The sequence below is a fragment of the Epinephelus moara genome, chromosome 17, assembly GCF_006386435.1.
Source record: "Epinephelus moara isolate mb chromosome 17, YSFRI_EMoa_1.0, whole genome shotgun sequence".
Taxonomy (NCBI): domain Eukaryota; kingdom Metazoa; phylum Chordata; class Actinopteri; order Perciformes; family Serranidae; genus Epinephelus; species Epinephelus moara.
Window position 1 is genome coordinate 17,303,374 of NC_065522.1, and position 25,916 is coordinate 17,329,289.

Here is a 25,916-nt window from a genome sequence, read left to right on the forward strand (position 1 = left end):
TATATATATATATATATATATTTAAATGACAAACAAATCAAGTTTGCATAATTAATCTGAATCAGAATCAGGTTCATTTCACATGCATGTTTTTTTTCTGTGGTGTTGTTGTGCGCAGCAGTCAAAATATGCAAAAAATAGTGTTGTAAAGTAATATAAAATTATATTAAAAATGAATTAAATACAAAAAATATGCAATTATAATATATAATCTGTGCTATACAGAACAAAGATCATTTTGGCAATATGCAAATGTTCATAGTATCAAGTATGGATTTATGTATAAAATAATAGTGCCATTTAAATATATATATATTTATAAATAAAAAAAATAAATTGTGCATTATCAATAATTAGGGCGGCACGGTGGTGTGGTGGTTAGCACTGTCGCTTCACAGCAAGAGGGTTGCCGGTTCAATCCCAGGTGTGGGAGCCCTTCTGTGTGGAGTTTGCATGTTCTCCCCGTGTCAGCGTGGGTTCTCTCCGGGCACTCCGGCTTCCTCCCACAGTCCAAAGACATGCAGATTGGGGATTAGGTTAATTGGTGACTCTAAATTGTCCGTAGGTGTGAATGTGAGCGTGAATGGTTGTTTGTCTCTATGTGTCAGCCATGCGGTAGTCTGGCGACCTGTCCAGGGTGTACCCTGCCTCTCACCCGATGTCAGCTGGGATAGGCTCCACCCCCCCCGCGACCCTCAAGAGGATGAAGCGGTTAGAAGATGAATGAATGAATTAATTAATTATCAATAATTAAGCACACTGTAAAAAATATAATACAGATAACAAAATAATAAAATGATTTTTAATATGTGAAAATAGGCTACATTTTATTGGTATAGTATACGAAATGACAAAACAATTCAAGATTATATATTAAACCAAACCATAAAATCAACAGACAACAACGACTAATGAGAATTTGCCATTTGTCTCGCGACTTTCATCACTTATGTCCCTCCCAGTCTGCCGTACTCGGCCTTATCATCCAATACCGGAAGACAGGAGGTCCTTTTCCCCGCAGACTCCAACATGGTGAGCTGGTTTTCCTCACGATTCCGCTCTGAAATAATCATTAAACATCACTTTTTACGTTACTTCTATCACACACGTACATGTCCGAGGTTGTAATTCCACATCTTATTAAACGGTCGATGTCTAAATTGTAACCCAAAGCGGCGATTCTTCCTCTTTATTGATGATTTAAAATGTCACCCCTTTTTGGGTTTTATCACCCAGGGCTTGTTAGCTTGACCGTGGCTAACACCGTTAGCTTAAGCTAAATGAACGGATAGCTGTCTTTTCGTGAATGGAAGTGTCGCGTTTTTGTATGCGCGACTTTGGGCGGTATTTGTACATTTGTATAACAGTAACAAATTAAATTCAAGTGAATAATGAATGAAACGCGAATTATTTCTGTGAAAAATGTTAATGTTAGCATGGCAAGGCCGCAGCCGGCTGTGCTAAACAGCATTCATTGCTGCGGCATGTTAGCATACCATGCTAACCAGGCTTGCCAAGTAAACGCTGCCTATATCGGGGTCTCCCGCTTTGTCCATTACGGTAACACACACATAAGGTTCGTCTTTTCTCGGACGGGCACCACCGGTTGTTGTCCCGTTAGCTAACCGGCGTTGTTCTCTTCTTCTCCAGGCAAGAGGACCGAAGAAGCACCTCAAGCGCGTCGCAGCGCCAAAGCACTGGATGCTTGACAAACTCACTGGAGTTTTCGTAAGTAACATTTCTCTACAGCATTTTCCCTTGACATTACTTTTTAATGACATCGTGTACATTTATCACTGCTAACTGTCACTGTCTAAGCAGTAAGGTACATTTGTATGTTGGGTTTCTCATGTGACATGCTCTTTCAGGGATGGATATGCAGCAAAGGCAGGGGTTGCTCACATGGTTGACAGTACACTCAGATTTTACATGTACTCCAGGATAAATCTGTTAGCATTAGACCAGTTTGTGCCTCATAAGCATCTTTATTATCAAATTCAGGAACAAATAATCTCTTTGAAACAACCTCATGATTGGTTTTGTTGTGCGGAAGGCATATGTTTTATAAAACCTTCAAGAAAGCAGTGCTGCTTTGTAAAGACGTTCAACCAGCTTTCTCAGATGTGATATTATGGGCTGTAATCATTAGGGACAGAAATGCAGCTTGAAAACCTGGTTAAATGTCTATTAATGTGCAGCAGACTGAATATTACCATTCAGATGATTAGATGCCTTGATATACCTTTTTAAAACAAAGGGTTTCAACAACTGAGGGTTTTAAATTTCCAAGTTTTACGTCTCTTACGTGATATAACAAGGAATAGCAAGATATGAGAGGTCAGAAAGTGTGGCGATTTATGTTTTATAATGGGACTCAAGTACATTTCTGGCTCTTGTAAGCATGCATGATCTTTTCCAACCATTAAGTTGATGATGCATCTGTAGAGCTGCTAGATGACATTTTGAGGATGCAGTTGTAGTGAAAACTATTATATTTAGGTTCATATGTGTATCTGCCTGACTGTTAGGACAAGAAATGGCTGCTGTTATTTTTCCAACTTTGCCTTTGGCATGTTTCCCCCTTAATTTTATCCCCAGCTGACTTCAGTAATTCAGCATCACAGAACAACCTGTAAAATGTTTGCAAAACCTTTAAATGAATGTTTAAACACGTCATTATTTAAGGTTAAGGTGAAGTTACTTGATGCTAAAACTTATCTTTGAGTCATTTTTTATCATAACACACATCAGTTTTCTTACACTGGCAGTTTTGAGATCCTTTGTTGATGTAAGGGGTGTAATCGACTAGTGCAATGGGCCGTAAGGATTTGGACTCTGCCTCTCGCCAAATGAGAAGATCAGCTGTGTTTCAAACTGGTTTAATCTCCAAAACCTTGGTCAAATCTGGTGAAAATCCTTAATTGTGAGAAGTATTACAGCAGCAGATTGGCGAGGCAGAGTTGGTCACCGTCAAGATGAAAGGCAGTTGAAAGATGTATTGATAAATAAGGTCTGTTAAATGTTACTCCCAAATAGGAGTGTTACTAAAGAAGATTAAAGGTCAAATATAAGCTACAAGTGGTAGCTGAGAATTATGGTCTGTAATGTGAACATGTTTCTTCTCGAGCTCTACTCTGAAATGTAATGTACCATGCAAAGCCATTCCTCAAGGTATTAATTAATGGACTTATTCTCTCAGGCTCCTCGTCCTTCCACCGGTCCCCACAAGCTGAGGGAGTGCCTGCCCCTCATCATCTTCCTGAGGAACCGCCTCAAGTACGCCCTGACTGGGGATGAGGTGAAGAAGATCTGCATGCAGAGGTTCATCAAGATCGACGGCAAGGTCCGCACAGATGTCACCTACCCTGCTGGATTCATGGGTGAGTTCGGCTATTTGACTTCTTTTAAGTGTTCAGTGTGGACCTGCTGTAGGATTAGCCTTTCACTGAGTGTAGCTGAGTGTAGTTAGAGATTAGCAAATGCTGCCTATGTTTTGCTGCTTATGTATGAATGCAACGGTGTGTTTCCTAGATTAAGTAGATATGTGAATTGTTGCTGTGGTGTTGATTTTGGATGGGTAGGATTTAATTTCTACAAAGATGTTTCTGTCAGCTGTTAGAGGGCATAAGGAGCAGTGATGAAAATTTGGTTTTGATCAGCAATGAACTGAAACTACACAACCAACTCCTCTAAGAAGTTCTGAGCTCCAACTACAAGACTTTTGTTTCTTACTCATTGTCAAATGTTACTGGAGGCAAGTAAATGAGTTGCTTTATTGCCCAAAGTGTGACTTTGAAATTAGGTTGCTTCTGATTTGGTGGACTAAATTTGAGTCTCTTTATTTGCCCACACTCAGTTTCTGTCATGAGATTCTCTTTAAAGAAAAGTGGCTCCTCGGATAAAGTTTGAAAGCAGTCATTTGTCAATTTTTGAAAATTGGAGGGACGTCAGCTGTCCCTTAAGTCCAGTCTTCTTTATTAGATGTCCATGTTGCTTCAGTCTTGGTTGTCAGATCTGACGCTATCCTCTTGTTGGTCGTCTCAAAGGCCAAGCTTTCACAATTTTGTCACTTTGGATTTGTGATCTGTGAGTTTGAAGAAAAAATACAGTTTTGGACAAGGCTGGGATGGATCGCAGAGAGCTAAATCAGTTTGAAGTGCAAATGTTTTTTTGATGGGATGTAGCCATTTGGAAGAGGACCAGTGATTATTGGAAACAATTTATTGATGCAACAGAACAGACGGGGCAACGTGAGCATGTCCCATTTAGCTAGATTAAGAGTTTGGAGAGACTGAGACCAAAACAAACATCTCCTTCACTGACAGGCCATTTTCTATCATCAGTGCTGTACTAATTTGAGAGATGAAGAGGGACAAAAGGACATTTTTGAAGCATCAGTTTTCAGTCGATAGACCTAAAATGTGACAATTGGCCACTGTGTTAGCATGCGGGTTGCAGTAATATTAGCATTAATAGCTAGAAAAACGAATACTTTGTAAGACTTCAGAGCTCTTAAGTCCAGTTTTCAGGTGATTTGCCAAGCTGGTTGTAGATATGTGATACATGCTAGTTTTCTTTTGTGTATCTGACACTTGACTTTATGTGGTTATATTTGCAAATGTGTGTCTTTCACCATTTAGCTAGCATATCTGTGAGCCTGTCACAGGTGGGAAAACTTAGTTTAAATGTCTTTGTCAGATTACCATTTCTTAATCTATGGGATATTTGTTTCGTGTGATAATAGCACAGAAAAATGGCACATAAATACCAATTTGGACGTCAATTACCATGACAGTGATTAAAGCCTTGAAGTTTCAGGTCAGCCTCTTATCGGATTTGTCCCTCTATTCTGTGGTGAAAATATTTGAATATAGGCAGACCAGTCTGTCCAGCTCTTTTCACATTTAATTTACAGTACAATATTTTTAGCATTTCAATTCTCAACAAAACAAGCCTTGTACAGTGATCAGCAGGGCATTGAACAGAGGACTTAATCTGTTATTGTCTTTGTCCACGCTTGCTGTCAAGCCTCTTTCAGACCTGTCACCCACATTGACACCAACAAGGCCAACAGCCTCCATATGGAGGTGTGGCGTTTTAATTTCCAAATCCAAGGGACGCCATCACAGCATGATGACTGTGGCCTATTTATATACATACACACCAAACACTTGGTCACTCAGGGCCAGGAAAAAATTGATTGCAACAATTTCTCTTGCAATAAAATTGATTTCCTTTATTTTTAATTGCTTAGAGTTAATATGAAGTAATTTTTATCATAAATGTTGATGAATTGATAATATTTTGCTAATATTTAACTACATCAACTATTTCAATAAATCAAACCAGCATTTTCAAATTAAATACTTCCAGTGTTTTTTACTGTGCAGACAAGTTTGGCATTCAGTGGTCTGTGGCGAGTTTGAATTGTAAAGGACACTGGTGTTGCTGAGTTTGTCCACATTTGGCTGCACATCTCATCAAAGAGTTTTTAAAGACACTGAACCCCCCTTCTGTTTGAATACCCGAACATGTGGAGAGTGGACACTGTTAAGCTTGTCCTCGTCCACCTTCAAATGTGACCTGATGCTCTCGGTCTCCTCTGGTCTGTGGTCTTAGTTTTATCCCAATATGGTAAATTGGTACCTCGGGAGGAAAATCAATTATTGGAGCGGATTGAAAAGTTGTCAAATAAGGCAGAAAGTAGTGCAGGTAAAATTTGCATATTGTTGAGACAGTGTAGGTTGAAATGAATAGACTGCTTTTCTAAAGGGCCCTGAGTTTAGCTGCAGCATACTGTCATGTTTTTGACTTTAAAGAGCGAGGGTAGGTGTTTATGGTTGAAGTTGGCACAACAAGATGTGAGTTACCCAGCGTTTGGTCATGGCAATTACCTTCCAAGCATCGGCTCTTAAATCAGGAACAACCCTGCTAGGTGGAATATTTTCTGTAACTCTAATAGTGTTTGTGGTTTTGACAAATAAACAAACCATTAGGAGTAGAGATGTGGTCGGCTGGCTGTGAAAGCAAAACTGTGTCCGTGCATTTAATGATTTTGACATTTGACTGACTTCTGTAGAATCCAGGAGGTGTTTAACTCCCGTATAATTACCAGTTTTGCATTAAATAAAATCACGATTTGGATGCTGAGACTGTTTATTCTTTGTTTATCCAGATGTGATCAGCATCGAGAAGACTGGCGAGCACTTCCGTCTGATCTATGATGTGAAGGGACGTTTCACCGTCCACCGCATCACAGCTGAGGAGGCCAAGGTAAGAAACAAACATGATTTTTAAAAACTATTTTCAGCCTCAAGTCAGGCATCATGCGCTCTAAATGTTTGATCATTGACTACTCCTTGATGCTGTCTGATAATGCCTTACCCGTCAGAAAAGGGGAAGAACAAGTGGCAAAAGTTTGAGATCATAGAGATTAGAACCAACATAGTCAAAGCAGTTTCGTGCAACATGTTTCAGTTCGTTATACTGGCTGAGATTTAAGATTTGGCTGAATCTTTGTTGATTTAACTGGTGTAATTAGGAAGTGAGACGGGCTTTAAGGATTTGGTTTCTGCCTCTCGCCAAATGAGAAGATCAGCTGTGTTTCAAACTGGTTTAATCTCCAAAACCTTGGTCAAATCTGGTTCAAATCCTCCACTGTGAGAAGTATTACAGCAGCAGATTGGCGAGGCAGAGTCGGTCATCGTTAAGACGAAAGACTGTTGAAAGATGTTTTGCACAGAGCAGTAGATCCCAACTTTGTTTTTACAATTGAGCCAAATAGTGAACGCAGTAACTGCAGGGAGGTCGTGTAAAACCGGAGATTTGGATGAATTTTGAGCAGGTCAATCATGTGAATATTTAATCAGAGATGAGTGTTCTTATACAAAAAATTAAATAAAATCCTGAGGTAAAGGCCTCCGGTATATTCTCACAGTTTGCATACAACCCTTAAAATCAAGAAGGTCTTGCAACCCCCCATAAAGCTTTGAAGACCCCTAGTGAGGGGCACACCGCCAGGTTGGGAATCAGTGGTGTCTCTAAAAAACTGGATCGCTATCTCAGACTAGGGCTGTTTCTGTTGACTGATTTGTGTTCTCAGTCATGCTGCCTTTAATTGTCCCTTGTACTTGCCCTAACCCACCTCCTCTTCCTCGTGCAGTACAAGCTGTGCAAGGTGAAGAAGATCATCATTGGCACCAAGGGAATCCCCCACCTGGTGACCCACGATGCCCGCACCATCCGCTACCCAGACCCCCTGATCAAGGTCAACGACACGATCCGCATCGACCTGGACACCGGCAAGATTACAGATTTCATCAAGTTTGATACTGGTAGGTTCCTCTCACTGCTGGAACTGGAGGTCTTATAGGTCTTTGATGAAGAACAACCCCCTAACGACATTGTTTTACCCTCTGCTCCCTCCAGGTAACCTGTGCATGGTGACTGGTGGTGCTAACTTGGGGCGTATTGGTGTGATCACCAACAGGGAGCGTCACCCTGGCTCTTTTGACGTGGTGCACGTCAAGGATAGCACAGGCAACAGCTTCGCTACCAGGCTCTCCAACATCTTCGTCATTGGCAAGGTGAGGACATGTAGAAATATTCTGACCTATCACTGTTCTATTTTTATGGTCTATCCACACCGGTCCCCTGAAGAGCAGTCTGTACATTTAAGAGCTAAACTTGAGTGCACCTACCTTTTAGACATGCTTACAGAAGCTGGTACTGTGGTGTTAAAGTTCTGTCATACCTGCAAAGGGATGCTCACCCTGAACAGAATATTTTGTCATGAGACTTTGGAGCAATGATGACATTTTTGGTTTTGATCAGCAATGAAAATACACTACCAATTCCTCTAAGAAGTTCTGAGCTCCTTGGCTAAAATATCCTCAACCTAAGTTCATCTTTTAAACTGCTTTATTTTCTTCTTTCAATAGCACTAACTTTCTTACAATTCAAAACCTCTGAGGTGTTCAAGTAAATTTAACATACGATGGAAACTAGCTTTGTGCTAACTTTATAGGACTGTCTGTAGGTCCCTAAGAAGTCTTGAATTCATTTTTTATAAGTATTAGGCGTCAAAAGTCAATACATTTATTTCTTTGTTGAAATGAGTCTGGCTCTTCTGCATCAAAATCCTTGGCTGTATCGATTTTAAACCTAACACTCGACTTAAAATTGTCCTTTTACTTGACAGATTTACTTAGCTCTGTATGGGATTATGTAGATACTACTCAACCTTTATTCTTACCTGCAATGCCTGAATAAGAAAGAGATAACTTGTCCAAAAGTAAGTCTTAAATTTGAGTAAAAATTATATTGAAAAGACCTTAAAGCATTAAATTTAAGTGTCTGATGCCTGTAGACACCCTGATACATGGTCCCTTGGAAACAAAGTAAAAATAAAAACACAACAAACTTCAACCTGTGAAGCCTAATTTCATAATAAATACTACCCATGCTGTGAAAATATTGTTAACTATAGAAATAATGACAGAATTAATTGAACAAAATGCAGACAAATGGCAAAATATGCCATAAAATCAATGGTGGAAGTTGTACTTGGGTCCCACAGATGTAACCCAAAGCAGGTGCTCTCAGAGGATAACCAGTGTTCACAAGAAAGTGGATGTGAGCTTGATTGTATGTTGTGACGTCCTGAATATGGGGGACTTAAAGTCCTGCTCATGGACAGTCTGCTTTTGCTGTAAATACATTAACGAATACGTGCTCTGCCCCATCAAGTCAGACACATTTAATGATTATCAGGACCCGGCCTGTGGAGAGTGTCGGTAGTAAAACGCTGCTCACTTCTCTTTGCTGCCTGACATTTATTTGGCTGCTAAAGTGAGCGGAGCTGTCAGCAGCACAGTCGTCCCTCTGCTGCGTGACATTTATTCAACAGCGCTTTTCTTCACCTTTTATGATGCCTCCGTGCTGAAACGTTGGCCGTCAGATAAATATTAGCACGTTGAAAAAGACAGTGTGGTGTTTAACTGGCGGCATGCTGAAGCGTCACTTTTGGGGTACCCACAAGATTATCCCTCTCAAAATTCTTGCTGCATAATTTTTAAATGGCTGTGAATTAATAATTTAAACTACTTAAATATGGAAAAGATGATCTCTTCCCTCTCTATCTTAGAATTATCAATCCGAACCCAAACACAGTAACAGGTTTAGCCTGCGTCAACTAAAATCCGGAACAAGATTACAATTTTGGTGCAGCATGTTCCAAACTTCCCCCTGCATTAACCGTCGCCTTTGATCAACACTAATACCTGTGTCCTCCATCCCGTCTGTCTCCAGGGCAACAAGCCGTGGGTGTCCCTGCCCAGAGGAAAGGGAATCCGTCTGACCATCGCCGAGGAGAGAGACAAGAGGCTGGCCGCCAAGCAGGGCAGCAGCTAAACTGGCCACACACAGGACTGTCTGACCCCTGGTTTTCAAATAAACTGTTATTTACAAAACACTCGGCTTGTTTCTGTGTTTGTTTTTCACTACCAGGCGGTAACAAGGCGTCTCGCACAAGTGACCCAGGTCTCAGGTTATCTGCAAGTCCTACAGGTGTCACAGTGCTTCTATAGACTGATATCATGGCAGGAAACTCACTGATGGAGTTAGGAACATAACATTGTTGATGGCTGCATTCCATTTAGATGAGCCAGTGGCTTACTGGAACACTTAATTACTTACGCTTGTTTCCTTCTTTTGACAAATCAGTGTCAGCTGTTAGAGGTTGTATTTAGGTAACCTTGATATTAAATTGTGATACACAGAGATATATTTTTGTCCAGATTATATTCTCCTAAGTATTTTCACTCTTAATTTTAAAAAGCCCTTGAATGACAGAGAGTGACTCTAAAACAAGGAGATTAAAAGTCTAAAAACTTAAAATATACAAGGCTTAAGCTCTGAAAACAGTCTGAGGACGTGATGTCATGGCAGCAGGGAACTCACTGAAGATGGCTTCAGAGGTTAGTTGGCCTAAATTAACCTCTTAAAACACAACTGACAAGTTTTTCTGTGTAACTGGCCCTTAATGAGACCCCAGTTTGTCTGTGATTGACTTTTGAACCTGACCCCGAGATAGATGCATTTTTGTCCTGTTATTGGAGGGAGGGGATCTTTACAGATCAAAAGGTCAAACGCCACATACAAGTGGTAGACATCACCTTGAAAGCTGGGAGCCTGAAGATAAATTTGAGATGTAATTCAACATTGTGTTAAGTTATTCCAGTCATAAATATTTAACACGTGTTTTGGTCAGGCACCTAATTCTACCTATTTTAACTGGTGGGTCGCGGATCCATTCTGCCAATGTGTCAAGTTTGTAAAACAATATTTTGAAGTGCAGTGATTTTCTGGCGCAGAGCTTTTATTTTGAAGTGCTGTTTCCTGATATAGAGTGAGTGAATAACAGAAAGCTACTTGACAACATGGCCACATGCAAGTATGACTGACCATTAAAACTGTGTGGACCTGGAACGAAGGAGAATACTTAATCGTTCCTACTTTTGCTCCCTTCCTTGTTTCCTTAATCCCCCCTTCTTTCAACCTTCCTCACTTCCTTCCCTCAAAAGTTTATTTCTCTTACCTCCTAGTCATTTTTATCTTCACCATGTTTCCTTGCTTTCATCCTTCACCACTTTGCACCTTTCTCTATCTATCTTTATTTACAACTATTCCTCTACCCCTTTCTCTTTTCCTAGATGTTTCATCCACTCACCCTTCCTTCTTTCCTTCCTCCTTACCTCATTCTCCCTCAGCCTCAAATTGATTCCTACCATCCTTCCTTATACGTCTTTTGAGTTAATCCCTCCTACCTCATCGTCCCTCAGTTTTCATCTTTCCTTCATTTATCCCCTCTTGATTTTGCTCCCTTCCTTCAAATTCCCTCACCTCCTTCCTCACCTACATTGATTCTTACCTTCCTTGAAACAGTCCTTTTCCTTTACATCTCTCAATTCTTCCATCCTCCCTCTTTTTGGCCTTTCCTATCCTCTATCCTTTCCTTAATATTCTTTTGTTTTATCCTCCCTCCATCTTTCTGTGCGTCAATCATTGCATAATCTGCCTCGTTTTTTTCTTTCCCTTCTGTAAATATTTCCATCTCCTTTCTTTCCCTACATTAATTCTACCTCCTTCCTGTCTCCCTGCGTCCTTCTCTTCAGATCCCCCCTCTCCCTCTCTTCCTCCATCTCCATCCCTCCATCTCTCTGTGTTCTGACTTCAGTACCAGTCCATATGGTGACTGCTGGGATACAGCCTGCTCTGCTCTGCAGAAACCTGGCCTGGCACACACCACCTCAGAGAGTGTGTGTGTGTGTGTGAGTGAGTGTGACGTATCCTGTTCTGGCCCTCAGATTCACCTGTGAGTGTGTGCGTTTGTCCGTGAGTGCAAGAGCTCGATGCTGCACTTCTCCCCCGTGACTTCCATTTCCAGCCCCGCCTCTCTGAACACATGATTCATACCATAACAACACACACACACACACACACACACACACACACACACACAGCAGGAACGTGTGTGTCGGTGTGTGTAGAGGGGGCATGGCTCACTCCCATGACCGTCTGCTCTCTGACACTCTGTACAGTACAGTAATCCATCACTTTTGGCAGGGATACGTTAATTTGTAACTGTGCTTCATACTTGCTGCTGCCTATCTTGGCCAGGTCTCCCTTGAAAAAGAGGTTGTTAATCTCAATGGGATCTTCCTGGTTAAATAAAGGTTAATAAATAAATAAATAAATAATAAGGACAGTGTGTGAGGACAGCAAGTCTGGTGTGTCGGAAATACTCAGTAAAAGTACAAATACCACATTGTGAAAATACTCCACTATCCATTGTAGTTTACACACAGTGACCTCCATGGTAAACTTGACCCACTGTACTTGCTGTAGTTCCAAGACGACTCACTTTAGAGCCATTTCCTGTATCTGTATCCTGTGGGTTTTGCTACTGCCCCACCTCCTCAGGAGATAAGCGGCTGTCCTGTGTCTATTCATTTCAGAGAGAGACGTGAACGTGAGCACAGATAATGACGGATTCTTTTGCCTCAGAGTTTCCGAAGTAAATATGTGACCCATTTTTCACAAACCTGTCTCTGTCTCAGCAACAAACTCTCGGGAGATCTGGCAACAACTGATGTGATCTTATTCTAAGTTGATGTCAGATATGGAGTACATCAGGAATGACGTTTATTTGTAGGCCAATACGGAAATTAGCATCACCCTGATCCTTTGTCCAAAATCCAATGGGATCTTTCCATTGGATTTTGGATTATTGCAGAAAATAAGCTCAGTGGCAAACATTAATAATACTAAAAAACCTTGTTCAGCGAGATAATCTTCACAAATGAACATCCCTTTAATGATTTTTGTAGCATAAATCGCCACGCCAAGTAAAAAGCTAACGTCAGGCTATAAGCTAACTACATCACAGTTGTATGACTTCAACGTCGCCACCACAACGAGGCTGTAAAGCCGTGTTCGGTCTCATTTAGCCAACCAATTTTTTTTAAAACACATAAAAAGCTTCAAAATTCGCAAGTGGGGCTTTTACTGGCATATTTTATGTCGTAGGACAAAACATGAAAGTCTCTTAAGTTTGTGTGAACCGCAGACTTCATTTCAGGCATCTAACCAAAAACGTCACCGTAAGTGCTAAAATGCTAACTCATTTCCGAATTTTAGGACTCATTTCTGCACCACTTCATTAAGCTAGCAGATAAAAACAAGCGTCAGAAAAAAACATTAAATTTGTACTGTATATAGTGTTGTATTGTTTTGAATCTGCTTTCATCCGTCCAACGTTAACAACATGTCAAAACAAGGTGGTGGGTATGCGGGGGAGAGAAGTCTCTGCCCACTTAGGAGACAGGAAATGTATACCGTGTAGCTTGTAATGCATCATCTTTTATTAAAGAGCGTCTTTGGTATAGTTGTGGCTGGGGCAGCTACGTGACCTGCCTACCATACCATGGCTGTGTCCAAAATCATTCACTCATTCACTACTCCCTACTCACTATATTGGGAGTTCTGACCGGCAGACAGACTAGTGTTGTGTCGTTCGCGAACGAATCGTTCAAAAGAACGAATCTGTTGAGTGAACGTACTGAACTGAATCACTTCCGGAACTGATTCGTTCATTTCTCAGTTCAGTTGAGCTCAGCAGCGAGCGTGCAGGCCGGGAGTGGAACTGCCGATTCGGTCCGTGGGAACAATGAATCAGTCACGAGTCGCAAGGCAGCCAGGGTGCAGGGAGGGACTGTCTACCGTGTGACGAATCACTCGGTGAACGACATGACCCCGATCCCTGAGTGATTCAAATCATTTCTTCTCAGCGATACACTTTCATAGGGACCGTTTTCTCTAAGCTAATGGCTAATGTAGCCAGGAGTCAAGCCACATGAACACAACCACACACCTCCCCATTGTTTTAACAGACTTAGTTTCCAGATAAACAAACTTAAAACATTAGACTGGCCAGTAATGAGACTCACCAGTGCAGAGCAGACGCAGCAGCAGCAACGGAGAGAGATTGAGTCGGACTGCGCAGTACACAGTCAGGGCTCCTCCCGCCAAGCACTGAATGATTCGGTGAACGAATCTTTTGAACGAATCTTTTTAATGAACTGATTCTAGTGATTCAGTAACATCTAAAGAACTGCTTTGCCCATCACTAAGACAGACGAGGAGAGAGAGCAGTGCGATTGCAACCTGTCCTACTAATGTAAATAATTTTCTCTTTAACCTTTGTTGTGTTGAAGTTTGTGTCACCAGTCGGTCATGTAATGCTTGGTGAGTGACCATCGGTTGTACACTGCTTTTCACGGTGCATTGTGGGACACTTTGAGTCCACTATATAGGGTATAATATTCCCACTACACATTCGGACGACACTACAAAATGGCGGACTCACTATATAGTGGACTGTATTGTTAGTGGTGAGTGATTTCGGACACAGACGTAGACACCAGTCCATGATTCGGCCCCTTTGCCCCTTGGTGCTGAAGCAGAAACCCTGATGAAGATGCATAGCTAGATATAAAGGAGAGGCGTTTAGGGTCAGGGTTACATCTTGTTACTTATAAAGTGAATCACATCAGCATGTATTGTGAATTTTAAAGCCCATTATTGCTACGTGTGGCCTCATATGTATTCACTACAATGTCGTGTTGCAGCAGGGTTCAGATTACTGTTGTGCTGGTGGTGGGTGCGGTTTGTCTTATGGGCTCCAAATGGAATGTGGCTGCAGCTATACGTCTTGTACACTGAGTCACTGTTACAGACATATTCGATGTACTTCCAGGTTTACCAGTTATAATTATCTTAAATGGTCCTGTAATGGTTTCCAACAGTGTAAGAGTATCTAAGGTACAGATGCTGATGAGCTCTGACCCCGACATGACTGGAGGCTGCAGTGTAAACAGATCTGTGTGTGAGGTAATGAAACGGCAGATAAAGTACTTTTAGAGTTTGTGGTTTATTAACAAATCAAATGTGGCGGCGTTGTCCCCATTTTTATAGGCCTGGGACCAGTTCTTGTAAACAAATAAGCATACGCGCGCGCACACACACACACACACACACACACGCATGCATGCATGCTCAAACCCAGTCTTTGAACATTTCAAATATGAGACTCGCCAGACGCATGCTTTGCTCTGGTCCTGCTCTGCATCCCCTTGTGAGCGGAGCAACAATCACATTTGATTCACACACACACACACACACACACACACACACACACACACACACACACACACTGCACAGTCACACTGAGGCTTTGAAGTGCATTTGGCTGGATGAGGAGAAAAGCAAAAGAAATGTGAGCTGCAGAGGAAATATAGAGAAAAACATCCACTCAAAGAACAGACGGACTAATATGCTGAATTATCTCAGAGAGGATTAAACACAGAGCAGGAACGCTGCACACGCTGACAGTAACACACAGAAAACAACAGGTCACTAGAAATATTTCTATTTAATGCATTCTTCCTGCGTCAGCACACACGCTCCCCCATCTGTTACAAACATCACACAAGAGGCTTTTTATCAGCTTGTATTTCACTGTAACAGTCCAAAATTATTTCATCACAACAGCTGGGTTTTCTGCGTGTGATATCAACGTCTTGCATCTTGAAGGAAGTCCGAAATATTAAATTTTCAAATGTGTGATTGGGTTGTGAGTAGATCGGGGGTGGATTTAAGATTGAATCTCTACAGCGCTGCAAACATCTTTCTTTCATGACGGCTGCCACTCTCTCACTATCTCAGTGTCTCCTAATCTTATCGTGGTTTCAGTTGAAACCAAATATAACATATGAATATTTAGATATCAGTAATTTAATAAAACAAAGCACTTACATTTACCAGGTTTGCCAGGAACATTAAGTGCATTGTTTGGGCCCCTAAAACTGTTAAGATGTTAGAATACAGCTGCATGTTGATGCTGCAATCACTTCCTGTTTACATGACTGATGATTACACAGTACAGATGTTTCCTAGCAACCTTCAGTCTAGCTAACACATGTCTTAAAATTTAATTGCACAACCCAGTTAAGCAAATCATTAGTTTGACACTAGCTTTAAAAGGACTTTACGCTTTGTGATGGATTAATAAATAGCTGGTGCAACCCAAGCACAGGGCGCCCCCTCAACGAGTTTACTTGGTTGAATAAAGCAGTGGTAATCTACCCTTCTGGCTTTTGATCCCTTAAAATTAAGTAAGGCCTTCTTTAGGCTTTTTTTTGCAAGTTAGTGTGTGTTAATGGGCAAACTAGGTGGACACAGTGTAGCCAAAAAGTCGTTTTTCTTGTCATATTTCGTCATTTGAAGGATTCTCCGAGGCCTGAAAATGTAGAAGAATCCAGTATCTCATAAGAAAAGAGCCAATCAGAGAAGAGTCAGAAAAATAAATGTTTTTGGTGTTACTTTAATCATCTTGTGACCCCTCAGGTTCATTTTGGGACCCTCTGGTTGGTTGGTTAACACTAAATAAACTCATCGCCTACATGAGTCACTTTGGATTAGGGTATTAGTTCTCAGCCTCTGTCATGTCAGGGACCCTGGTTTGATAGGATTTTGCGTTTGGGACATCTATCTGAAAACATTTTGGTTGGTAGATATCCTTAAGACCAGAGTTCTATTGTTCTCAACTAGAGCTGGAGCTGGAACGAGTTGTCACTTAGCAGATTTGTCGATGAACAGAAAATCAGTTGGCAACTATATTGATGATGGGGTAATAGTTTTAGTTCTATTTTTCTGTATTTAACAATGTATTGATATGTAAATAAGTATTTATTTATTCATGGGCGTGTGCGTGTACAGACATGTATTCTATTGGTAGAATTGGTAGAATTCTACAAATAGAATACATTGGTAGAATAATGTATACTTCAGTCAGCTCTTAATAACGAATATTCGTACTTTGTATAATTCTTATGTTCACTTATTTAAACATGAAAAGATAGCAGGACAAGCTGATAAAGAAATAAAGGTAATATTCATATTTAAATCTATTTTATTTGTAAGGCAAACACAATACGTATTACACATACGTTTAGACTGGTTTATACTTGTAAGTCAAGGATAATTGGTAATTTATATTATATACTATGATAGGTTTTGGTAAGATAGATATTTGGTACTTACTTTTATATACATGGGTTATTTTTGTGTGACAAAGTTAACCCCGTGTTTCCACTTACGTATGTGTACGGAGACAGGGCTTCCGGAAGTCCATTCATTCCTGTGGGAATCTCCATGATATCCGATGTGCCTTCCGTAATATTTCGGTCCAGAATTTGCCTCGAGTACGTAAAAAAAATTGAACTTTTGCGGTAGATCTTGGAGAGACCATATAACCGCGTGTTTATTTAGCTAACAGGCTACTAACTAGCTAACAGGCTAGTTTCTTCAATTCAGTTGCCTGTGTTGATTGTCAAGTGAGTTTGTTTGAAAAACTTGTTTATCTAGTTTTGACACATTGCTAACCTGAGTAATGTTATTCTGCTAAAATACGATGATACATTATGTACAGTCAGATCGTCATTATGACTCGTTCAGCCGTTCATATGTCTTTTTAATTGAATAGTTCACAAAACATGCCACGTACCTGGCAGGTCCTGTTTTTGTCCCAGTAATGTTCCAAGAACGGACAAAATTAGTCTCCCCCATGGCTACAGGTAGTTTCTATCAGGTTTCTATCCATCTGTAAAGAGGTGCACTTTCTTGCGTTGGACACTATCTGTATATTTACTGATCTACGTACAACAGTCACATACATAAGTGGAAACCAGGCGTAAAAGGTAATAATGGTATATTTAGAAAAATTCTAAGGTATAGGTTTAACTATCTAAGGAAGCTTTCTGTTTCATTTCACCCTATGACTTATGGAGAAGGGGTGGGATTTATATTTCCTTTTTGTATGTTCACAGCTTTTTTTTTTTTTAGTTCGAAATCAATATCAGTGTCAATATTTTAAAGGTACAAAGACATTATTATCAGAAAGATTCTCATAATGATTAACAGGAGCTTTTTTTTTTCAGCACTCTGGCAGGAATGGTCTTCCATAGTAGTATGCAGAGTGAATATGACTGAATATAATAATAGTGAGACGGAGAGAGAGAAGAAGAAGAAGGGAGTCGCAGTAATGGAAGTAAATTTGGAGCGTGTGCCCTGTGCGAGTACAAAAAAGTGGGCTGAGCTGCTGAAACAATGAACTCAGTCATCTGAGGAGGGGGAGGATGGAGGGAGACGGAAGGAGGGAGGAGGGAGGGAGGCAGAGGGAGTGGGTGAGGACAGCTGTTTCTAATCAATTGCTTCCATGTGATTGACTGCCTGACTGACTGACTGTCGGCTGATTGGCTCGTTGACAGCCGGGGTCGCGGGCCGAAGGCGGGCTTCATGCAACTAGTTTGACCTAATCTGATTGAGTCGACGACAAGCTCGTCGGTTAATTGGCCGAGTTGACGTGTTGGTTGTCATGGCAACTGATTGGCTAAGTGACAACACTGATACGATTAGGGGAGGCCGTGGTGACTGTGCGAATGATGTAATGTGGCCGCTCCCTTCCACTTCTTCTGTCTTCTCTCCAGTCTATGTGCACATAGCAGTTTATATCAACATATTTTTCTGTCGTGCACACACACACACACACACACACACACACGATCCCTCTTCTGTCTCTCATAAGTTTCTCATGTTGATGTTTTCAATTGTGTCAATAAAAAGCAGTTTATGTTGAAATTCCTTCTCTTTCTCTCCCGCCATCCCCCTCTCCATAAGACAGACACAGACTGCATGAACAAAAACATTTAGGTAGGCCAAGTTCACGTCTGGGAGGGGTTGCTAAAGGGGGCCCAGGGGGCGCTCTGAGGACCAGATGTGCTTTTTTTAGGGGGGGAGGAGGTCGAAGGGAGGAGGGGGTGCGCTCGCGAGCCTCCAGAAGAGGAACGGGGGAGTTTTCACAAGGCTCCGGAGAAAGTGGAGAGTCCTGGAAAGTGTTGTAGAAGAGTGCATTGAAACGTCACTGTGCAGTAAAATCACCCTGAGCTGCAGGAGGAGATCTGTGCAGCTGGGATAGAATAGTAGAGCATGTCCTTTAGCTGACAGGGAAATGTGTGATAGTCGTCACACATTGATTAAAAGGACGAAATTTAAGTAAATGATGGTGAGGATTTAAGTTAATTAGACAGAAATCCCCAGTAGGTTGATAAATCTGTATTGCATGATGACTAATATCAGATACTTCTGCTCTACTCGTTCTCAAGAGTTATCTCTGCTGTAAGCTGTCTTCTTGTTATATTGGATTTAGTTTTGGCTCCTCAGGACTCGGACGGTTTGAGAAAGAAAATCGATCTGAAAAACAGCTCAGACGTGTTGAATTCGATTTGAATAAGTCATAAACCAAAAAAGAAAGGGAAAGACCGATTCAGTGGGGTGAGAGTAAGTGTCACCCCCTAGAGCAATGTTACAAACAGGAAGAAGGTCAAAGGCCAAAGCTGTTAAAAACTCTCGATTGTGTAAGAATCTAAAAAAAAGATTGAGCAGGTATTGTTTGCAGCAGGTGGTTCGATTCCAGATATCTTGTTCTAAAGAGACAAACATGCGGTCTCCAAACAAAAGGTTCAATCCCCCTCAAAGCCAATCGGTAACCTCGTCTTGACATGTAATTGTCACACACATCTTGGGTCAATATGTGCATCTGAGAGTGCCAGTACACAGTGAAGAGATGCATCATTTTTAGTTTTATTGATTTTCAAACCCAAACCATAATCTTTCCCAAATGTTAACCACAGCAGTGACGAATCAGAGAACTTTTATTTTCATATGGGTAGTTTGTGACAGTTTCAAAGGCATGAAGACAAACGACGATGTCTTTAGTTGACGATAAGCACGTCAGATCAGATTCCAAAAGGTTCCAAAGTTTTTTTTTGTGAATATCCAAACAAATAATGGATAACAAGTGGAATTTTCAGCTGACTTTTTACTGTTTTCAGCCGACTCATTTAAGGGGTCGTAAATATTTGCTTGATGGTACATGATACTGTGCTAAAAGACCCAAGACTAAAGCTGTGTGTCAGTATTCGCAGAGGTTCCTAATTCATGGAGACATGGGAATAACATAACAGCACTGCTCTTGTTTTGCATTGCAGAGCAAGTAGGCTATTGAAACAAGAAATGTAAGATTAGAAATGTGTTTGGCAGATTTCTAGCAAAAAAGTTTTTAGTAAAATTATGCTGCCAACTCCGTGTCATTGTTCCAATGGCTCAAAATTCCGAAGCCCCATTAGTCTAAAAAATGTCCCATTGGACCAAACGCCCATTTCTGCGACAGCCTGTTATCTCAAAAACAAATGGCCATTGCTCCAATGTCTGATTTCTCCAAAAATACGCACTCCTTGCAGTAAGTTTGAGTTTCCCAGTGGCACTCACCGATCTGTTCATGCTCTTCCAGCGACTTTTGTGCCACAAAACTTTTTTAAGATAAAACGTTTTAAGCGAAAAAAGATCTTACCTAATGGTAATTAATGGTAACCAAGTGGTTTTTTGTGCCTAAACCTGACCACACAACTACCACAGCGTTGACAAATGTATCCATGGTTTATAGAAACATACAATGCGATTTTTTTTTCCTTCTGGTGATTGGGTTGTCTGCAAGGAGTGTGTATTTTTGGAGGAATGGACTGTCAGAAATGGCACATTTTTCAGACTAACAGGGCTTTGGAACTTTGGCTGTCCCCATAGTACCCTGGGTATGTTGCTAGGGTATAAACTTTTCCAAAAATCCAAGAGCAGGACAGAGCAGCTAATGTTGCGCTAAACTGTGATAGCATCCAGGACAAGCCTCCATAAAGAAGGGAAATACTTTACGTTGGATGTCCTGGTCCTTATTCTTTTAATGTAACGTATAACACCACAAGACAATGTAGATGATTATATGCTGCTTAGCTTTGGAAGTAAGTTTGTGCTACTACTGTAGATAATAAGCTAGCTACCTGCACCATGGATGTATTAAGAGACCTGGATACAGTACCAGAGGTGGGATCCAATTCATTCCTATGAAAGTTGCTCTTTGGCCCATGACGCCAAAAATTCTTAATTTCCACGGTTGAAAGTATCCGGATCTTCCATATTGTGAGGCCCATAGAGCAAGCGCAAGCATTTTAACTTCAGGTTTGGCACTCCACTAACTTGAATGGGGATAAAATGATTTAATCTTGCGTCTCTTTTAGACTTTCCAAATGTTATCGGACCCAATTGATCAAATCTTGATGTTAAATTGAGGCATCAAAAAAATGTATCCACTGTACAGACATCTCTTTCCCAATGTAATTCTATGGGAAAAAGTACTTTTGGGACCAGTGACATCACTTGACGGACCCCGAAAATGCAGTGCCATTGTTTGGCCACTTTTGGGCTTCGAAGCCCAGTACACTTCCTGGGGACCAGACCTGCACATGTCAACCTTTGTAGCTTACTTTAGCGCAAACAGACACATAATTAAAACCTTATTTCGACACAGGCTCTGTTTATAAGTGTGTGAGCCTGCAGCCCTGCACCAAAATGATCAACTTTTCCGTAGTTACCTCCGACTGATATTTACGGAAGAAGGGAAAGATGTCTGTAAGCTGTGATTGGTTGTTCCTCATCACATGCCATTCCATGCGTGCTGCTGCGTTCCAAAAGTTGAACTTGGTTTATCTCGGGGTGCAGCTGTTGCGCCCTGAAAAGTAGGCACTTGGCAACGCACGCATGCCGCGACATGGTTACTCTCGTGTTTGACCGCGCCTGCTGCACATCTACATTGAAAACAATGAATTCGAGGGCGCAAAAAACGCAGCATGTGTACAGCCCCAAAGTCAGCTGTCCTTTGGTCATGACCAATCTTTCCGCAAAATCTTGGGGAGGTCTTTAAGTCCATTCTTAAATTATAAGCCTTTTGCAATAGGCCACTCCCATTGCCACCCCCATCCACCTGTTAGCAAACTAGCATGAGCACAAACTGTGGCTGCCAAAGGGTGGGGAAATTATTTTGGGACCAACCAACTGACAGAGTGAACTATAAAGCTGCTGGTTCAACATGTGGAGAAATTCAAAACATATATTCACATGCATTGCACATATTCTCAGCATTAATGGACGAATATCACAAACTTGATGGACCAACAAACAGACGGAAGTCAAAGCTTCCTCATAACCATGTGCCCAGAATTGCAAAATTATGGGTGATTCATGCCAAATAAAAAATATGCCATGCATGGACACAGAAACATCAGGGTGAAAGACTTCAAAACACCAGTGGAAAACATATTAAAACAATGATTCAATTAATCAGACTAAGTATTAGATTCTTCAAATCTCATTTTGGAATTAAACTCTTAATTCGTGCATCATTTCCTGTAAGAGGAGGTGAGCAGGGGACAAATTATAACTGCAAGATTTACAGTGGAGGATGTGAGCAGCTGGCTGGGGGAAACAGTTGTGAAACAAGGAGGGATAAAACAGTTCCAGAGAGAGCCGATGGAGCTTCTCCACCCTTCTCCTCCTCAGAGTCCAGGGGGGCCACGTCAACGTGCCCGAGAGGCTCCTGTAGAGATGTGATGTCTTAAAGAGACGCTCAGACCACTTCTCTTGTGTTCGTTTGTCTTCCCCTGTGCACTTGTTGTCAATTTGCGGGGAGGAAGAAGAATCCACTCTGGAGAGTTGGTAATGTTGGTTGACCAGAGAGATCTGGCTCGGAGCGAGGGTGTGTTCAGGGACCGCGGAGAAAGCAAGAAATGTACGAGAGACACAGTGAAATCTGATCAGAATCTTGTGACTGTGTTATGAAATGTATCTGTGGTCCTTCTGAACTTGAGTCACACTTGGGGGGAAACTAACGGTACGTGAAAACAATGACATATGTAAAGGGCTTCAGATCCAGCTAATAAGTGTTAGCTTGCAGTTTTGGGAACCATGACAACAGGACTGCTTGAGTTAAGCAGGGAAATGAGCTAAGTGACTGCTTGTTATCTACTTATCCAGAGTTGTAGGTCTCAAGTGGGCTCTGATCTCAGTCTGCAACTTGTTTTGTTCGTATTGGACCATAAGATTTCACTGCTAGACTTTTGATGAATAAAACAATATCTTTTACTGAGTTGCATTTCACTAACCAATGTGTGTTTTCTTTTCACAGCTGTGTCAAAATACCTGCAGCATTGTTTAAGCACAGAAAGACAGAAGAAATTACAAAGCATAAAGCACTGCAGGACAATTTTCAGCTTCATTATGAAAAGCTGAACAATAACAGGGTTCATCTAAAGGAGAACAAATAAATACATACGGAAGGAGAGAATTCTCCTTAGAATTCCATTAAACAACAGAATACAAGATATGAAAAGAGTAAGAAGCACAGTACACTATAATGTTAACCCCCCATAATCATAGTAATATGTGGGCTAGAAATTCATTAAATTAAATAGCAAAATAAATAGAAACAAACTGTGCAATGTGTAGTTTGAATGAATACCCCCTGCATTTGCAGACATCCTTGGGTGGCTTTCGAGACAATGGGCCCATGGACAAAGACATGCAGATGGCCCACCACCTCTCCTCCATAGGAGCAAGACACACAGATTTAAAGTTGTTATCCTCTTTTTGTTGTTGTTTTGTGTCTCTTTGCAGGCATTTTGTGTCTCTTTGGTGTCATTTTGTGTCTCTTTGCAGGCATTTTGTGTCTCTTTGCAGGCATTTTGTGTCTCTTTGGTGTCATATTGTGTCTGTAGTCATTGTGTGTCTCTTTGTAGTCATTTTGTGTCTCTTTGGGGTCATATTGTGTCTCTTTGTAGTCATTTTGTGTCTCTTTGGGGTCATACTGTGTCTCTTTGTAGTCATTTTGTGTCTCTTTGCAGTCATTTTGTGTCTCTTTGCAGTCATTTTGTGTCTCTTTGGTGTCATATTGTGTCTCTTTGCAGTCAGTCATTTTGTGTCTCTGTAGTCATTTTGTGTCTCTTTGCAGTCATTTGTGTCTCTGTAGTCATTTTGTGTCTCTGCAGTCATTCTGTGTCTCTTTGCAGTCATGTTGTGTCTCTTTGGGGTAATATTGTATCTCTTATGAGTCATTTTGTGTCTCTTTGGGGTCATATTGTGTCTCTTATGAGTCATTTTGTGTCTCTTTGTAGGCATGTTGTGTCTCTTTGGGGTCATATTGTGTCTCTTATGAGTCATTTTGTGTCTCTTTGTAGTCATTTTGTGTCTCTTTGTGCAGTCATTTTGTGTCTCTGTAGTCATTTTGTGTCTCTGTAGTCATTGTGTGTCTCTTTGCAGTCATTTTGTGTCGCTTTGGGGTCATATTGTATCTCTTTGTAGTCATTTTGTGTCTCTGTAGTCATTGTGTGTCTCTTTGTATTCATTTTGTGTCTCTTTGGGGTCATATTGTGTCTCTTTGCAGTCATTTTGTGTCTCTGTAGTCATTGTGTGTCTCTTTGCAGTCATTTTGTGCTCTGTAGTCATTATGTGTCTCTTTGTAGTCATTTTGTGCTCTGTAGTCATTATGTGTCTCTTTTCTTTGTAGTCATTTTGTGCTCTGTAGTCATTATGTGTCTCTTTGGGGTCATATTGTGTCTCTTTGTAGTCATTTTGTGTCTCTTTGCATTCATTTTGTGTCTCTTTGGGGTCATATTGTGCCTCTTTGTAGTCATTTTGTGTCTCTTTGCATTCATTTTGTGTCTCTTTGGGGTCATATTGTGTCTCTTTGCAGTCATTTTGTGTCTCTGTAGTCATTTTGTGTCTCTTTGCAGTCATTTTGTGTCTCTTTGGGGTCATATTGTGTCTCTTTGTAGTCATTATGTGCCTCTTTGTAGTCATTTTGTGTCTCTTTGCATTCATTTTGTGTCTCTTTGGGGTCATATTGTGTCTCTTTGCAGTCATTTTGTGTCTCTTTGCAGTCATTTTGTGTCTCTTTGCAGTCATTTTATGTCTCTTTGGGGTCATTTTGTGTCTGATTGTCGTCATTTTGTGTCTCTTTGTGATCATTTTGTGTCTGATTGTCGTCATTTTGTGTCTCTTTGCAGTCATATTGTGTCTCTTTGCAGTCATTTTGTGCTCTAGTCATTATGTGCCTCTTTGTAGTCATTTTGTGTCTCTTTGCATTCATTTTGTGTCTCTTTGGGGTTTGTGTCTCTTTGCATTCATTTTGTGTCTCTTTGGGGTCATTTTGTGTCTCTTTGGAGTAATTTTGTGTCTCTTTGTGGTCATTTTGTGTCTCTTTGGAGTCATTTTGTGTCTGATTGTCGTCATTTTGTGTCTCTTTGTGGTCATTTTAAGTATCTCCCAGGTTGGAATGTGTCTCTTCAAGTAACACTTTTTAGGTGAACGTGAAGGGGTCCCCCTGACACTTAGGGTGCCCAGTTGACCCACTCAGTGATCCAGACATCATGTTAGAAAACGTTTTTTTAACATGGGGGGACTGTCTTAGAATGCTTAGATTTATAACAGTCTCTGATCCTGTGTGATTTTATGAGTGTGTTATGCATTAAAGCACTGCTGTCCCCATCTGGACACATGTGGCCGGGGTGGAGGATTGGAAGTCATGTTGTCTCTGACTCAGGAATTTCTGTCTGCTGATTCTTCCTTTCATTTCCAGACCCAGTTGTTTTAATCAGCCTCATTTGTTACACCATGAAGTACAACAACTAAAAATGTGACAATTGTATCATGTTTGCTCTACAACAGTTTAATGAATGATACACTATATGGCCAAAAGTATGTGGACACCCAAGCATTAAACCCATGACTGCTGGACATCTCCCAAATCTGCTGTTTTACAAACAAAACTACACAAAAGCATTCAAACATTTGTATCCACTCTTTCTCTCTTCTGCTCGTTTTCTTCATCACTGACACACTTGCGCACACACGTGGGCGCGCACAGTCACGCGCAGTGGTGCATGAAGGACTCCTGAAGAGTTCATCCATCCCCCCGCCTCTCTCCACCTCCTTTCCATACTTCCTCCTCATCTTTATTCTCTTCTCCACCTCCTCCTCCATCTCTCCTCTCCTTCTCCTCTTCCTCCCTCCAGACAGGTTTCCTTCTCGGGGAAACACCGGACTGTTGCGCCCCGTGTCGCCGCGTCAGGCTGGAAAGAATAAGTCCTGATGCTGGGTTATTAAGCTTCAAAATAAAAGCATGATAGAGGAAGAAATAATAAGGTGTCCAAAGCAATAATATTGCTCCAAGATTGTCACCAAAGACTGTTTAAAATTAATGAAAATAAAAGCTGATAGGGTGATAGGTGTACTTCTGTTTCAAGAAGAGTGTGCAAAATGAAGAAGCCTGCAGAAAATACATTTAGAATATATCTTTAAACTTGGAGACATTGTTAACCTATTGCAGACCTGTTCATTTTATGTTTTTTGAGTTT

At 41.0% G+C, this 25,916-nt stretch overlaps 1 protein-coding gene and 2 non-coding genes across 3 annotated transcripts; all 3 read left to right on the forward strand.

Moving 5' to 3' along the window:
* Positions 1-921: 921 nt before the first annotated feature.
* rps4x (ribosomal protein S4 X-linked) lies at positions 922-9,472 on the forward strand. The gene is made up of 7 exons (XM_050066568.1): positions 922-1,032; positions 1,651-1,728; positions 3,200-3,380; positions 6,176-6,273; positions 7,163-7,334; positions 7,429-7,586; positions 9,310-9,472. The coding sequence occupies exons 1-7, from the start codon at positions 1,030-1,032 to the stop codon at positions 9,409-9,411; spliced, it is 792 nt and encodes a 263-aa protein (XP_049922525.1). The 5' UTR covers positions 922-1,029; the 3' UTR covers positions 9,412-9,472.
* On the forward strand, positions 3,632-3,707 carry LOC126404746 (small nucleolar RNA SNORD61). The gene has a single exon (XR_007571520.1). It is a non-coding gene; the product is annotated as a small nucleolar RNA SNORD61 (small nucleolar RNA).
* LOC126404745 (small nucleolar RNA SNORD61) lies at positions 7,805-7,876 on the forward strand. Its single transcript, XR_007571519.1, has one exon. It is a non-coding gene; the product is annotated as a small nucleolar RNA SNORD61 (small nucleolar RNA).
* Positions 9,473-25,916: the final 16,444 nt, after the last annotated feature.